The sequence below is a fragment of the Arabidopsis thaliana genome (genome assembly GCF_000001735.4).
Source record: "Arabidopsis thaliana chromosome 1 sequence".
NCBI classification, from domain to species: domain Eukaryota; kingdom Viridiplantae; phylum Streptophyta; class Magnoliopsida; order Brassicales; family Brassicaceae; genus Arabidopsis; species Arabidopsis thaliana.
The window spans coordinates 29,037,767-29,050,315 of record NC_003070.9 but is presented as its reverse complement, the minus strand read 5'-3'; the positions used below and the strand labels follow the sequence as shown (position 1 = coordinate 29,050,315).

General features: G+C 38.2%; 2 protein-coding genes across 5 annotated transcripts; one reads left to right on the top strand and one right to left on the bottom strand.

Annotated features, from left to right (window-relative positions):
- Positions 1–861: 861 nt before the first annotated feature.
- On the top strand, positions 862–10,394 carry EFS (histone-lysine N-methyltransferase). 2 transcript variants are annotated; one of them, NM_106379.9, is made up of 18 exons: positions 862–1,137; positions 1,495–3,972; positions 4,163–4,367; positions 4,950–5,122; positions 5,241–5,320; positions 5,451–5,582; positions 5,666–5,782; positions 5,914–6,006; positions 6,619–6,696; positions 6,821–6,877; positions 6,950–7,670; positions 7,754–7,809; positions 8,040–8,116; positions 8,219–8,301; positions 8,406–8,485; positions 8,724–8,803; positions 9,129–9,174; positions 9,284–10,394. In NM_106379.9, the coding sequence occupies exons 2-18, from the start codon at positions 1,506–1,508 to the stop codon at positions 10,154–10,156; spliced, it is 5,418 nt and encodes a 1,805-aa protein (NP_177854.6). In that variant the 5' UTR covers positions 862–1,137; positions 1,495–1,505; the 3' UTR covers positions 10,157–10,394. The 2 variants fall into 2 exon arrangements, with proteins under 2 accessions (NP_177854.6, NP_001077836.1); NM_001084367.2 differs by lacking the exon at positions 8,406–8,485 and having other exon boundaries at positions 1,014–1,137; positions 8,780–8,803; positions 9,284–10,156.
- AT1G77290 (Glutathione S-transferase family protein) lies at positions 10,099–11,950 on the bottom strand. Of its 3 annotated transcripts, none has more exons than NM_001036215.2 (3): positions 11,773–11,950; positions 11,191–11,439; positions 10,099–11,092 (listed from the first exon to the last, which is right to left on the bottom strand). In NM_001036215.2, exons 2-3 carry the CDS (start codon positions 11,397–11,399, stop codon positions 10,501–10,503), a joined length of 801 nt encoding a protein of 266 aa, NP_001031292.1. In that variant the 5' UTR covers positions 11,400–11,439; positions 11,773–11,950; the 3' UTR covers positions 10,099–10,500. The 3 variants fall into 3 exon arrangements, with proteins under 3 accessions (NP_001031292.1, NP_177853.1, NP_001322626.1); NM_001334774.1 differs by having other exon boundaries at positions 10,427–11,092; positions 11,191–11,678; positions 11,773–11,942; NM_106378.3 differs by having other exon boundaries at positions 11,191–11,950.
- Positions 11,951–12,549: the final 599 nt, after the last annotated feature.

The window sequence follows — 12,549 nt, the reverse complement described above, 5'->3', positions numbered from 1 at the left end:
CAATATGGACGGTGTCCGACGACATATATGATATGGATGAGAAGATGAAGTGGATGAGGTGGACAACAAGAAGAAATACTGCGACTTCGTGTATGAATATCCTCCCCTTAGCTTCCACGTTTTTGGCTTCTAATGACAGGGATCATAGCAAGGGTTTGGTCACATTCAAACCGTGACTCAATATCGTTAACAAGACTCTGATTCGGATAAATGCTTGGCTCATCATCATCGCACTTATTTGCATCTTCAACGAGGAGAACACAAGTCAGTTAACCATCGTTGTCTGGAGCTATGAAACTTATTCCCGCTTGCTTGGTCGCGAAAGTCTCCGCCGATGTTATGATTGCGAATGAGTGGGGCTGTGTGAGTCTTATTGTAAAATAATAATACAACTAGCTAGGTTTGGTAGACTAAAGTTATTACATGAACTTTTATTCTGATATACACATACAATATATATTTCTTTTTTCTAATGATAAACCATTATGGAAGAATACTAGCGAGAATCTTATTAGAACGAACGACTAATCAAGTAATCATAGACTAAAGAAGCTAATTAAACGACTAATCATGTCTTTATGGACCACCTTTGGGACCATTTTGATTGAACACAACTCCCCAATAGATCTGAATATCTTGGAAATAAATTGGCAATGTATTTTTAGTAAAAGCTTGTGTGAATTTTCTCTACAAAAAAGTTCTAACTTTTATTGTTTTGACATATGTTTGGGTAAGATTTAAAAAACCTATGACTTTATCGAAAAATATAAATATTTTTTTGTTTGTCAATTAAATTTTCATCGTAATCATTGAGATTAAAATAAAATAAAAAAACTAAGACCCACACAAGTCCAAATCAAACAAATTAGCAACAACAAAAAAATATAAGTTGGGAATAGCAAAATAGTATCGTTTGGGGATTTTACAATTTATTTTACTGAAAAAGAGAAAAAAAAAAAATCGGTATCTCTGAAAAAACTGACCGCCTCGCGTTGTCTCTTCCCTACTTCCTCCGATTCCTTCTCCTCTCTCTATATCTGATATCGTAATCTTCTCCGCCTCTCTAGGGTTTTCTCCGTTACTCGTGCTCCAGTTTTACGTTCGTTGGCATTCGCTCAATCGCTTCTGATTCATGAGGTTAGGGTTTCGTTATTTTCAGGAGGTGACAAGATTTTATTTTATTTTATTTAGTCTCTGTTGCGGCGTGTTTAAAATCAGAAGAGATCGGAGGGTTTTTGTCATCAATGTTGATGATTGAGCCATCCATTGTCTTGTGTTAGGTCTTTGAGTTGACCTTCTTAAGTTTTTTTTTTTTTTTTTTTTGGGGTCTCTGTTTGGTTGATTTTGTAGATCATGTTAATACGGGGCTGGGTTCTATTGAGAATCTGTTAAAGGTCTTTGAACCATTGCATAGTTTGATTTACTAAATAGCTTACTGATTTTTCATTAAAAATCCCTTTTTTTGAGAATGTTATTTGTTTGGCTTTGAATCAGGTAGCATTACGATGGACTGTAAGGAAAACGGTGTTGGTGACGCTTCTGGGTGCAATATTGATGCTAACTCTCTGGCCTCAAATCTTGCGATGAATACCAATGAAGATTTCTATGAGAAATTGAGTTCTCGTGGGCAAAATTTAGATTCAGTCAGTAGTTTGGAGATTCCTCAGACTGCTTCATCTGTAAACCATACGATTGAAGGCCAAAGGAAGTGCTTTACAGAGATTGAGCAGATGGGATACGGGAACAGTAATAGTCAAGAAGATGCTGGAAACACTGATGATGATCTATATGTTTGTTACAATGCTGATGACACTCAGGAGCAGGGAGTGGTTTCAGGTGAGCTTGAACAAAGTCAAGAATTAATTTGTGATACTGATTTACTGGTAAATTGCAACAAGCTGGATGATGGAAAGGAAAGTCAGGACACAAATGTGTCCCTTGTATCCATTTTTTCTGGGAGTATGCAAGAGAAAGAAGCTCCTCAGGCTAAAGAAGATGAAGGTTATGGTGGCACAACATTGCCTATAGGGGGCAGTGGAATAGATACGGAATCAACTTTTGTGAATGATGCACCAGAACAATTCGAGTCTTTGGAAACCACAAAGCACATAAAACCTGATGAAGTTGAAAGTGATGGTATTAGTTATAGGTTTGATGATGGAGGTAAGGAAGGAAGAAATGGACCATCGAGTGATCTAGATACTGGTTCTTCTGATGATATATCTCTCAGTCAGAGTTTTTCGTTTCCAGATTCGTTATTGGACTCTAGTGTATTTGGCTGTAGCGCCACAGAAAGTTATCTGGAGGATGCAATTGATATTGAAGGCAATGGGACTATTGTTGTATCCCCTTCATTAGCTATCACAGAAATGTTAAATAATGATGATGGTGGCCTATGTTCACATGATCTTAACAAGATCACAGTCACAGAGACGATCAATCCAGATTTGAAGTTGGTACGTGAGGATAGGCTTGACACTGATCTTTCCGTGATGAATGAAAAGATGCTAAAAAACCATGTTGGGGATTCATCAAGTGAAAGTGCCGTGGCCGCTTTGAGTATGAATAATGGTATGGCTGCTGATCTGAGAGCTGAAAATTTCAGTCAGAGTTCACCCATAGACGAAAAAACTTTAGATATGGAAGCCAATTCCCCTATTACTGACTCTTCTTTGATATGGAATTTTCCATTGAACTTTGGAAGTGGAGGAATCGAAGTCTGTAATCCTGAAAATGCAGTTGAGCCACTCAGAATAGTAGATGACAATGGCAGAATAGGTGGTGAAGTTGCTTCTGCATCAGGGAGTGATTTTTGTGAAGCTGGCATGTCTTCTTCCCGAAGGAAGGCCCGAGACGGGAAACAATGTAAAGTGGTGCAGACAAAAACGAGTGCTCGCCATCTGAGAAAATCCTCTAGAAAGAAACAATCAGAAAGAGACATTGAGTCAATTTTCAAGTGCTCAAAGCAGAAGAGGAGCTCTCTTTTAAAAACAAGTCGTTCATCTGAGTGGGGATTACCAAGCAAGACCACTGAAATCTTCTTACAGAGCAATAATATTCCCTATGATGGACCTCCGCATCATGAACCACAGAGATCTCAGGGAAATCTTAATAATGGAGAGCATAATAGAAGTTCTCATAACGGGAATGTAGAAGGATCTAACAGAAACATCCAAGCATCAAGTGGCTCTTGCCTTCGTTTGAAAGTTAAATTTGGTAAATCAGGTGGCCAAAATCCTCTGAACATTACAGTCTCTAAGGTCAGTGGTAACTCCTTACCTGGTAATGGTATTGTAAAAGCAGGAACATGTTTAGAATTGCCAGGATCAGCACATTTTGGTGAGGATAAAATGCAAACTGTGGAAACTAAAGAGGACTTGGTAGAGAAAAGCAACCCTGTGGAGAAAGTTTCATATCTTCAGTCATCTGATTCTATGAGGGATAAGAAATATAACCAAGACGCTGGGGGTTTATGTAGGAAGGTGGGTGGTGATGTTTTAGATGATGACCCACACCTTTCCTCTATTAGAATGGTTGAGGAGTGCGAGAGGGCCACTGGAACGCAGTCCCTGGACGCTGAAACTTCACCAGATTCTGAAGTTATCAACTCTGTGCCTGATTCCATTGTCAATATTGAACATAAAGAGGGTCTGCATCATGGTTTTTTTAGCACTCCAGAAGATGTGGTCAAGAAGAACAGAGTATTAGAAAAAGAAGATGAATTGCGTGCTTCAAAATCTCCTTCAGAAAATGGTTCACATCTAATTCCCAATGCAAAAAAAGCTAAACATCCGAAGTCTAAAAGTAATGGAACAAAGAAAGGTAAATCCAAGTTTTCCGAATCTGCCAAAGACGGGAGAAAAAATGAATCACATGAAGGGGTAGAGCAACGCAAATCCCTGAATACCAGTATGGGAAGGGATGATAGTGATTATCCTGAAGTAGGGAGAATAGAGTCTCACAAAACAACAGGTACTACTCTTTTAATTAGCTCTAAGAATTATTGTCCATGTTCAACACCTTTCTTGTTTCCCAAAAATTTGAGGACACTATTTTTTGCTTACGTGAAGTTGAATAGAATCTCAATGTTTTCCATTTCTTTATGATGCTTCCAATCTTTTGAAACATTTTTAAGCTGTGAATTATGTGAATCATGTAATAGGTGCCCTTCTAGATGCTGATATTGGGAAAACCAGTGCCACTTATGGTACCATATCATCAGATGTGACCCATGGGGAAATGGTTGTGGATGTTACTATTGAAGATAGCTATTCCACAGAGAGTGCCTGGGTTCGATGTGATGATTGCTTTAAATGGCGACGAATACCTGCTTCTGTTGTAGGATCAATTGACGAGAGCTCTAGATGGTATGTATCATTTTATATTGAATATGAGCTTGCTTTAATTAAATTTTTTGATGATTGTGTTTTTCTAAGTGTTCTCCTCTTTTAGTTTTCGTTTACTTTGTCATGTGATCATAATTGGGGATGAATGTGGCCAGCTTTTACTGGACAGTGCCTTCGTATTTGATTACTTAAGTTCATGAAATTTGCTTGTTTAGCCTTAAAATTAGCGTCTCCTCATCTCGGCCACACACTGTTCTGGCTAATTGTTTGTAGTTTCCCCTTACGAATTCTTGTAGATTATTCTTTTTATCAACAGTTTCCAGTGTGTTGCGGATCATAGTTAGTCCTGTTGGGCTATACAAAATTTGTGTTAACTTAGTGTTCGTCGCACTTGTATCAAAGTTAACCTAGTTTATCTATTGAGTCTCAAATTTATAATCAGCATGGAGTTTTTTCATCTTTTTGATTCATCACATTTGGACTTCCTGTCCGCAGCTGTTTGACCCATGATTTTTTATCCTTTCCGCACGTGCTGCTTCATTCATCTTTTGTGATATGTTGAAGTCTTTCTCTATACTAATATGGATTTTCTATTGTTAAAAGGATCTGTATGAACAACTCAGATAAAAGATTTGCGGATTGCTCAAAATCTCAAGAGATGTCAAATGAAGAAATTAATGAAGAGTTGGGCATAGGACAGGATGAAGCAGATGCATATGATTGTGATGCGGCTAAAAGAGGGAAAGAAAAGGAACAGAAGAGCAAGCGTTTGACAGGTTCTTATAATTCAACATGGGGGAACCTTGAGAGTACCCTTGGCTAGAATATTTGAATTATCATATGATTTTCCATCTGTTTATTTTTAATCTGTTTTTATGTCCGTAATTTTTGCAGGTAAGCAAAAGGCGTGCTTCAAGGCTATAAAAACAAACCAGTTCCTTCATCGCAATCGTAAATCTCAAACAATTGACGAGGTTAATTTCTTTGTATTTTGCCTATTTGTTATGTCAGTAATGCATTAGTAGAAATTGTACTTGTGCTGTCACTATTTTTTCCTTTTCTATATTACTACTCAGCTATCGTGTTCCCTTCTATTTTGGACAGATAATGGTTTGTCACTGCAAACCATCACCTGATGGTAGGTTGGGTTGTGGAGAAGAATGCCTCAATAGAATGCTTAACATTGAATGTCTTCAAGGTACCTGTCCAGCTGGCGATTTGTGTTCAAATCAGCAGGTATAATGTCTTGTTTGCAAGCGAAAGGGTTACATTCACAGTCAGTTATATCATTCTCAATCTTTTGGCTCATATTTCTGCAGTTTCAAAAACGGAAGTATGTTAAGTTTGAGAGATTCCAATCCGGTAAGAAGGGTTATGGCCTGAGATTGCTCGAGGATGTACGAGAGGGGCAATTCCTAATTGAATATGTTGGAGAGGTGTGTTTGAAATGATCTTTCAACTCTTGGTGGATGTGATCAACTGTAGATTGGCTTTTTCAGCCTCTATTTTTTTCCTTATCTGTGTGTTTTATTAATACATGCGTATAACTTGTGTTTATTTATAACAGGTGCTTGATATGCAATCCTATGAGACTCGCCAAAAAGAATATGCTTTCAAGGGTCAGAAACATTTCTATTTCATGACACTAAATGGGAATGAGGTAATCATCTTCTCTTTTAATGACTCAGCTGCTTCTTTTTCTTCATCTTTGATTAAAATGGTTTGTAATTTGCTGTTTAAAGCTGTGTGGAGTTGTTGTATAAAAATGTGTGATGGATACTAAAAGTGATGTATGGTTGCCAGACCGTGTCGCGTTTTTGATTTTAGATAGCATATATGAAGTTCTATCTTTTTAAACCTTTTCTGCTTGAGCAATTTGCTTGTAGCTCGGGTTAGTTACTTTTATGTCTCTTATTTGATCCATGTGTACCCAAAAAAGAAAAAAGACATTTGCAAGAGTAAGATGAATAGACAGTCTTCTTCTCTCTGTATCTTCCTTCATCTGACACTCGTCTGTATCTTTATCAGTATCTATCTTTATGTAAGCTTTAAAGGTAACAGATTAAAATGTCCCAACTAGTTTAGCGCAAAAGCTTATGAGGGTTTTGGACATTTATCTAACTTGCCTATGCACAGATAGGTTACTTGTTTGTAATAATCGCATCCCTAGCATATTATCTGCACTCGGTTGAAATTTTCCCCTTTTTGTGCATACTTTAGAATATGCTCTAAATTGGACCTTGCAATAACTTCTTTAATTTTTTTAACGCAGGTAATAGATGCTGGTGCAAAGGGAAACCTAGGGCGTTTCATTAACCATAGCTGTGAACCAAACTGCCGTACTGAAAAGGTGACTACAAAGTGTTCTGTGCGATATCATTCATCGGGTCTGATTATAAATTCAGTAATCTGAGTCGGGAACTTTCTTTTTGAGCTCGTCTGCTTCATTTGTTACTTCTTAAATGTTGTTGCAGTGGATGGTGAATGGTGAAATTTGCGTTGGAATATTCTCCATGCAAGACCTTAAGAAGGTAGGCTCTCCTGCACTTGCTATTCTGCGAGTATCATTTCAGTAGTTTTTAATCTGTCTGGTTCGTTCACAGGGTCAAGAGTTGACATTTGACTACAACTATGTGAGGGTTTTTGGTGCTGCCGCCAAAAAGTGCTATTGTGGATCATCACATTGCAGAGGGTATATTGGGGGAGATCCTCTGAATGGTGATGTAATTATTCAAAGTGATTCAGATGAAGAGTATCCTGAACTTGTGATCCTTGATGATGATGAAAGTGGAGAAGGAATCTTAGGTGCAACATCTAGGACCTTCACTGATGACGCTGACGAGCAAATGCCACAGAGCTTTGAAAAGGTTAATGGTTACAAGGACCTTGCTCCTGATAATACCCAAACACAGAGCTCAGTATCTGTAAAACTTCCAGAGAGAGAAATTCCTCCACCTCTTCTTCAGCCAACTGAAGTTTTGAAGGAACTTTCGTCAGGCATATCTATTACTGCTGTCCAGCAAGAGGTTCCCGCTGAAAAGAAGACTAAAAGCACATCTCCCACGTCCAGTTCTCTTAGCAGAATGTCCCCGGGTGGTACAAATTCTGATAAGACGACAAAGCATGGATCAGGAGAAGATAAAAAGATACTTCCACGTCCTCGTCCTCGTATGAAAACTTCTCGCTCATCTGAGTCTAGTAAGCGAGACAAAGGAGGTATTTATCCTGGTGTTAACAAAGCACAGGTTATACCAGTTAATAAGTTGCAACAGCAGCCCATCAAATCTAAAGGATCAGAGAAAGTTTCTCCCAGTATCGAAACATGTAATGTACTAGTTTTAGACGTGAATTGTTAAGATACCATCACCATTCAGCCATATTCGCTAATAGCACCACCAATTTTGCAGTTGAAGGGAAACTGAACGAGTTACTAGATGCCGTAGGAGGGATAAGCAAGCGGAGGGTAAGTTGTATATAGCATTGCTCCTTAGTCTACACTTCAATTAGTTATGTTTGTAAGGTTAAGACATCATATTTTGTTCCGTTCTGTTTTCTTTTGTGGGGTTTGTAAGATCATGCACTTTTTTTTCCTTGATACATCCTTGGCATAACTCTCTTTATTCTTAATACTTCCCCTTTATCGAGCAACCGCAGCGTGCATACTTAGTTGGTTTTCTTTTCTTACACAAACAGGATTCAGCAAAAGGCTACTTGAAACTTCTGCTGCTCACTGCCGCTTCGCGAGGCACGGATGAAGAAGGAATTTATAGGTATTCAAGAATCTGACCTCTGCTTATCTTTGTTCCCATTTCTAGATTTATCATATTCTGCATCCTGTGCCTGAATTCCTGTTGTTTGTGAACCTATCGCAGCAATCGAGATCTTTCAATGATTCTTGATGCCCTTTTGAAGACAAAGTCAAAATCTGTTTTAGTGGACATAATCAACAAGAATGGTATGACAGTCTTCTTCTAGTTTGGTCCATGTTTCTTATCTGTTTTTTTTATCTTGTGAACTTTCCTTCTCTCGTAAAGTGAAATAACCCCTAAACACATCCAGGTCTGCAAATGTTACATAATATCATGAAACAATACCGGGGTGATTTTAAAAGGATCCCTATAATCCGGAAACTTCTGAAGGTATATTCCTTTTAACCTACTGCTTCTGGTTATATAATGGGCAGAACACACTTGGCATTGGCTATCTTTAAATTTGTCGTCTCACCACGTTGGTTAATGATACTTCAAACCCATAGGCAGTTCCGCTTACATCTTAGGCAATGTGAATAGCTGAAATTTCGAATTAACTTTCCTAGCTGATACTTCCTTGAAATTTTTTAGCTTGCTTACATGTCAATATAACTGAATTTACTTTCAGGTATTAGAGTATCTTGCCACAAGGAAAATCCTTGCACTGGAGCATATAATCAGAAGGCCTCCTTTTGCAGGGATGGAAAGGTCAGTAAAGTTTAATCATGGCCACCTTTGCTAGTCATCCGACCAGATATTGATTCTTATCCTTATCGAGTGGGAACTAACATATCAAACAATTGAAAAGAAATTATGCTGTCACTAGTATAGTTGTTGAAATTTGGCTGTCTAGTAAATTGCTTTACCTTTTCATACTAATCTGGTTCTCTATGTAACTTACTAGAAATTTGAACTGTCACCTGGCTCCAAAAATAGTTTCATCTGTCTTCATCGAACCTTGCTTTTACACCTTCTTAGTTCTTTAGGTTCTTGTAGGACACAATATGACATTGAAATGTTTATCTACCTGCAGCTTTAAGGACTCTGTTCTATCATTCACCGAGCATGACGACTATACGGTACCAGGCATCCCTTTTACTTTGTTTTAGTGATCCGTATTTTTGGACCTTGAACAGATGAGTATCTAGGTTTGGCTTTTAATTTCCAATTATTTTCATGTGTATGCAGGTTCATAATATTGCGCGGAGCTTCCGAGACAGATGGATACCTAAGCATTTTAGAAAACCTTGGCGCATCAACAGGGAGGAGAGATCGGAGTCTATGAGGTCACCTATAAACAGAAGGTTCAGAGCATCACAAGAACCTCGATATGATCATCAGTCCCCAAGACCTGCAGAACCAGCTGCGTCTGTCACATCATCAAAGGCTGCAACTCCTGAAACAGCATCTGTATCTGAGGGATATTCAGAACCTAATTCCGGTCTTCCTGAGACAAATGGACGCAAGCGCAAAAGCAGATGGGACCAGCCGTCTAAGACAAAAGAACAAAGAATCATGACTATCTTGTCCCAACAAACAGATGAAACTAATGGAAATCAGGATGTCCAAGATGACCTTCCACCCGGGTTTTCATCACCCTGCACAGATGTGCCTGATGCAATTACTGCACAGCCGCAACAAAAGTTCCTTTCTCGCTTACCAGTTTCCTATGGGATTCCACTTAGCATTGTTCATCAATTTGGTTCACCTGGCAAAGAGGACCCGACCACCTGGTCTGTTGCTCCTGGCATGCCGTTCTATCCATTTCCACCTCTACCGCCAGTGTCTCATGGTGAGTTTTTTGCTAAGAGAAACGTAAGAGCCTGTTCCTCGTCCATGGGAAACCTGACTTACTCCAATGAGATCTTACCAGCTACACCTGTGACTGACTCGACCGCTCCAACCCGTAAGAGAGAGTTGTTTTCATCTGATATAGGGACAACTTACTTTCGGCAACAGAAACAGAGTGTTCCTCCATGGTTGCGGAACAATGGGGGGGAGAAAACAGCAAACAGCCCTATACCTGGAAATCTAACTTTAGAGAAGAAGCTCAACAGTTAAGTATTCTTAATTTTAGAGAAGTACAGTCGATGAAGTTGAAATGGAGACAATGCATCTCTTAAAGGAGAATTACAGTGATTGATTGGTTTATTTGGCCCATAGGAAAATCAATCCCCTCTAGGGGAGTCATATGCGTTTCTTTCCTATCCCTCTCCTTTCTTTAGTATATTCTAAATTCTTTTACAATCAAAAAGTCCCATTTCAATGTAAAAGCAATCACATTCTTTAATCTTTTTAAGTTACCTTGAGATCTTTGCATCTTAAAACTTCTGAAATAATTAATTTTCTTAAGCATCTCCTGGAAAATGAAAAGGTGGAAAAGAAACAAGGCAAACTTTTGATATTCAATATTTTCTGAGTAAACTTCTGACTCTAACAAACATCCAAGTTTTTACAAGTGTTGCATATTTTCTCCAGCCATTGAAGTACCTTCCAATTACCTTCTTGTAACTTGGCCGCCTCCTCACAAGAGCCCAATACTCAGCAAGATTCTTCCTGCTACTTATATACTCCTCTTCCAAATCCAAGAGCGATAACCGAGCTAGCACCGGGATTAGCATTACATCAGCCATACTAAACTCATTCCCAGCCAAATAGGTTGTCCCCTCTAGCTTTGTTTCAACCTCATCTAGAAGCCTAAGCAAATGGTCTTTGCTTCTCCTTAAGGCCCCAGGGTCTTTTAGTTTGTCTTCTGTATCGTATGCTTCCCTTAGCTTCCTATGGTAAGCACTAGCTAAGTCTGGAGACTCAGCCATCCTTGCAATCACTACCATCCTCAAGAACTTGGAAACATAGAGGCGACGATTATCCGGTATGTGAGCAAGAGTGAAAAGTTTGGACTCCCATTCCCTAATCTTCCGCATCCATTCAACAACTTCTCTATTAAAAGTAGCATCTTCTATACCAGAGGAAACTTCAGCTATTCTCTCTAAGTACCTAGAAAATTCAAGACCCAACAAAAAGCTTTAATTACTACTTATAACCAAAATATCTATGACCAGAAGGGAGAATATTATCAATGGTGAGTAACATACTCTATGATCTCAATAGTGTCCAAAATGATGTGAGAACCATTCCTGAAAACGGGAAGTTTGGCGTTGGGATTCATCCTAAAGAAGGAAGGGTCCATGTGCTTGCCTGTGATGGGATTGACATGGTATGATGTGTAATCAATGCCTTTCTCTTCCAAAGCTAGTCTCACTCTTTGGCTGTCTATTGAGTAAGGATGGTGATATAACTGCATTGTTTCAGACCAGTTCTCTCCAACTATTTGTCCAAGGCTCCTACCAAATTATTCAAACAGAGCAGATTCTAATTTCATTGGAGCAGTGGGGGTTAAACATTCAAGCAACTTAAAACTACATATAATCCAAAAAAGAGTCATCAACTGATCAAACATTTCACCAAATTAACATTACAGGAGAAACTGTTAAACCTCGAAACTTCAACAAAGAGAGATTCATATCTGGGACTAAAAAGGGGCTGAAGCACGATAATGAAGGAATCGAATCAAACACATGAGCTTGAAAACATATAAAACATAACAGAACAGAACAGCGTCAAACAGAGATTGAAGCAAGCAAAGACAAGAACTGACGAAATATGACAAGACATACCCAATAAAACTGAACAACACCTTCGAGAAAGAAAGACGAGATCAAGAACTGAATCAAATCTAGACGAAAAAGAGAAACCTTCGTCTAGTTAGTTTCTCGAATTGAAGATTTCTATAGAAGTTTTTTTTTTCTGAAGGGAGACAAATACTATTACAGCTAGATTTGGCCTGAAAAAAAAAAAAAAATTAGGAAAGTGCGAGAGTATCTAATTCTCCACTGCTTACGTAGATGTACATGTGTACTCGCTCTCAGATGTTGCCACGTGACTCTGGTCAACTATCCGTCAAAGTCAAATGCTTTTAAGGATCACAGTGTCCCTCAAGGATATATCTGTCTTTCCATTTCTTTTTCTTTTTTACATACACCCAAATTATTGGCTCTATTATTGCATCCAAAGTGTCAGTTTTTTTCTTTCATTTTTTGGAAAGGATAAAAATGATATATCTAATTTTAGAAGGTTTTTTTAGTGGTTACAAGTATAGTAATACTTTTACACCATACCTTAAATTTATTTCCTAAAAGATAATTTCATATAAAGTAAATCTATTGAATTTAAGAACTTTTATGTTGTAGGTCTAGAATAAAAAATGATTAAGTTAAAGGTATATTGAATCTAAGAACTTTTATGTTGTAAGCAAGCAAGATTGTGTCTAAAGGTCTATTGATTATATAACGCGAATGAAATACTCCTCTCTTTGGGCCTAAAAATGATTGTCGAGAGAGTTCGTGTAAGATATTGAATCTGGCCCAATTTTAGTCATAATTTATAAGCCCACT

Bases quoted from the DNA above. Each gene is read 5' to 3' on its own strand.
- EFS (NM_106379.9), top strand. From the start codon at position 1,506: ATGGACTGTAAGGAAAACGGTGTTGGTGACGCTTCTGGGTGCAATATT. The intron at 4,368-4,949 runs GTATGTATCATT...TATTGTTAAAAG, and splicing joins ATTGACGAGAGCTCTAGATG to GATCTGTATGAACAACTCAG. The intron at 6,697-6,820 runs GTGACTACAAAG...ATGTTGTTGCAG, and splicing joins CAAACTGCCGTACTGAAAAG to TGGATGGTGAATGGTGAAAT.
- AT1G77290 (NM_106378.3), bottom strand. From the start codon at position 11,399: ATGCAGTTATATCACCATCCTTACTCAATAGACAGCCAAAGAGTGAGA. The intron at 11,093-11,190 runs GTATGTTACTCA...TGAATTTTCTAG, and splicing joins GACACTATTGAGATCATAGA to GTACTTAGAGAGAATAGCTG.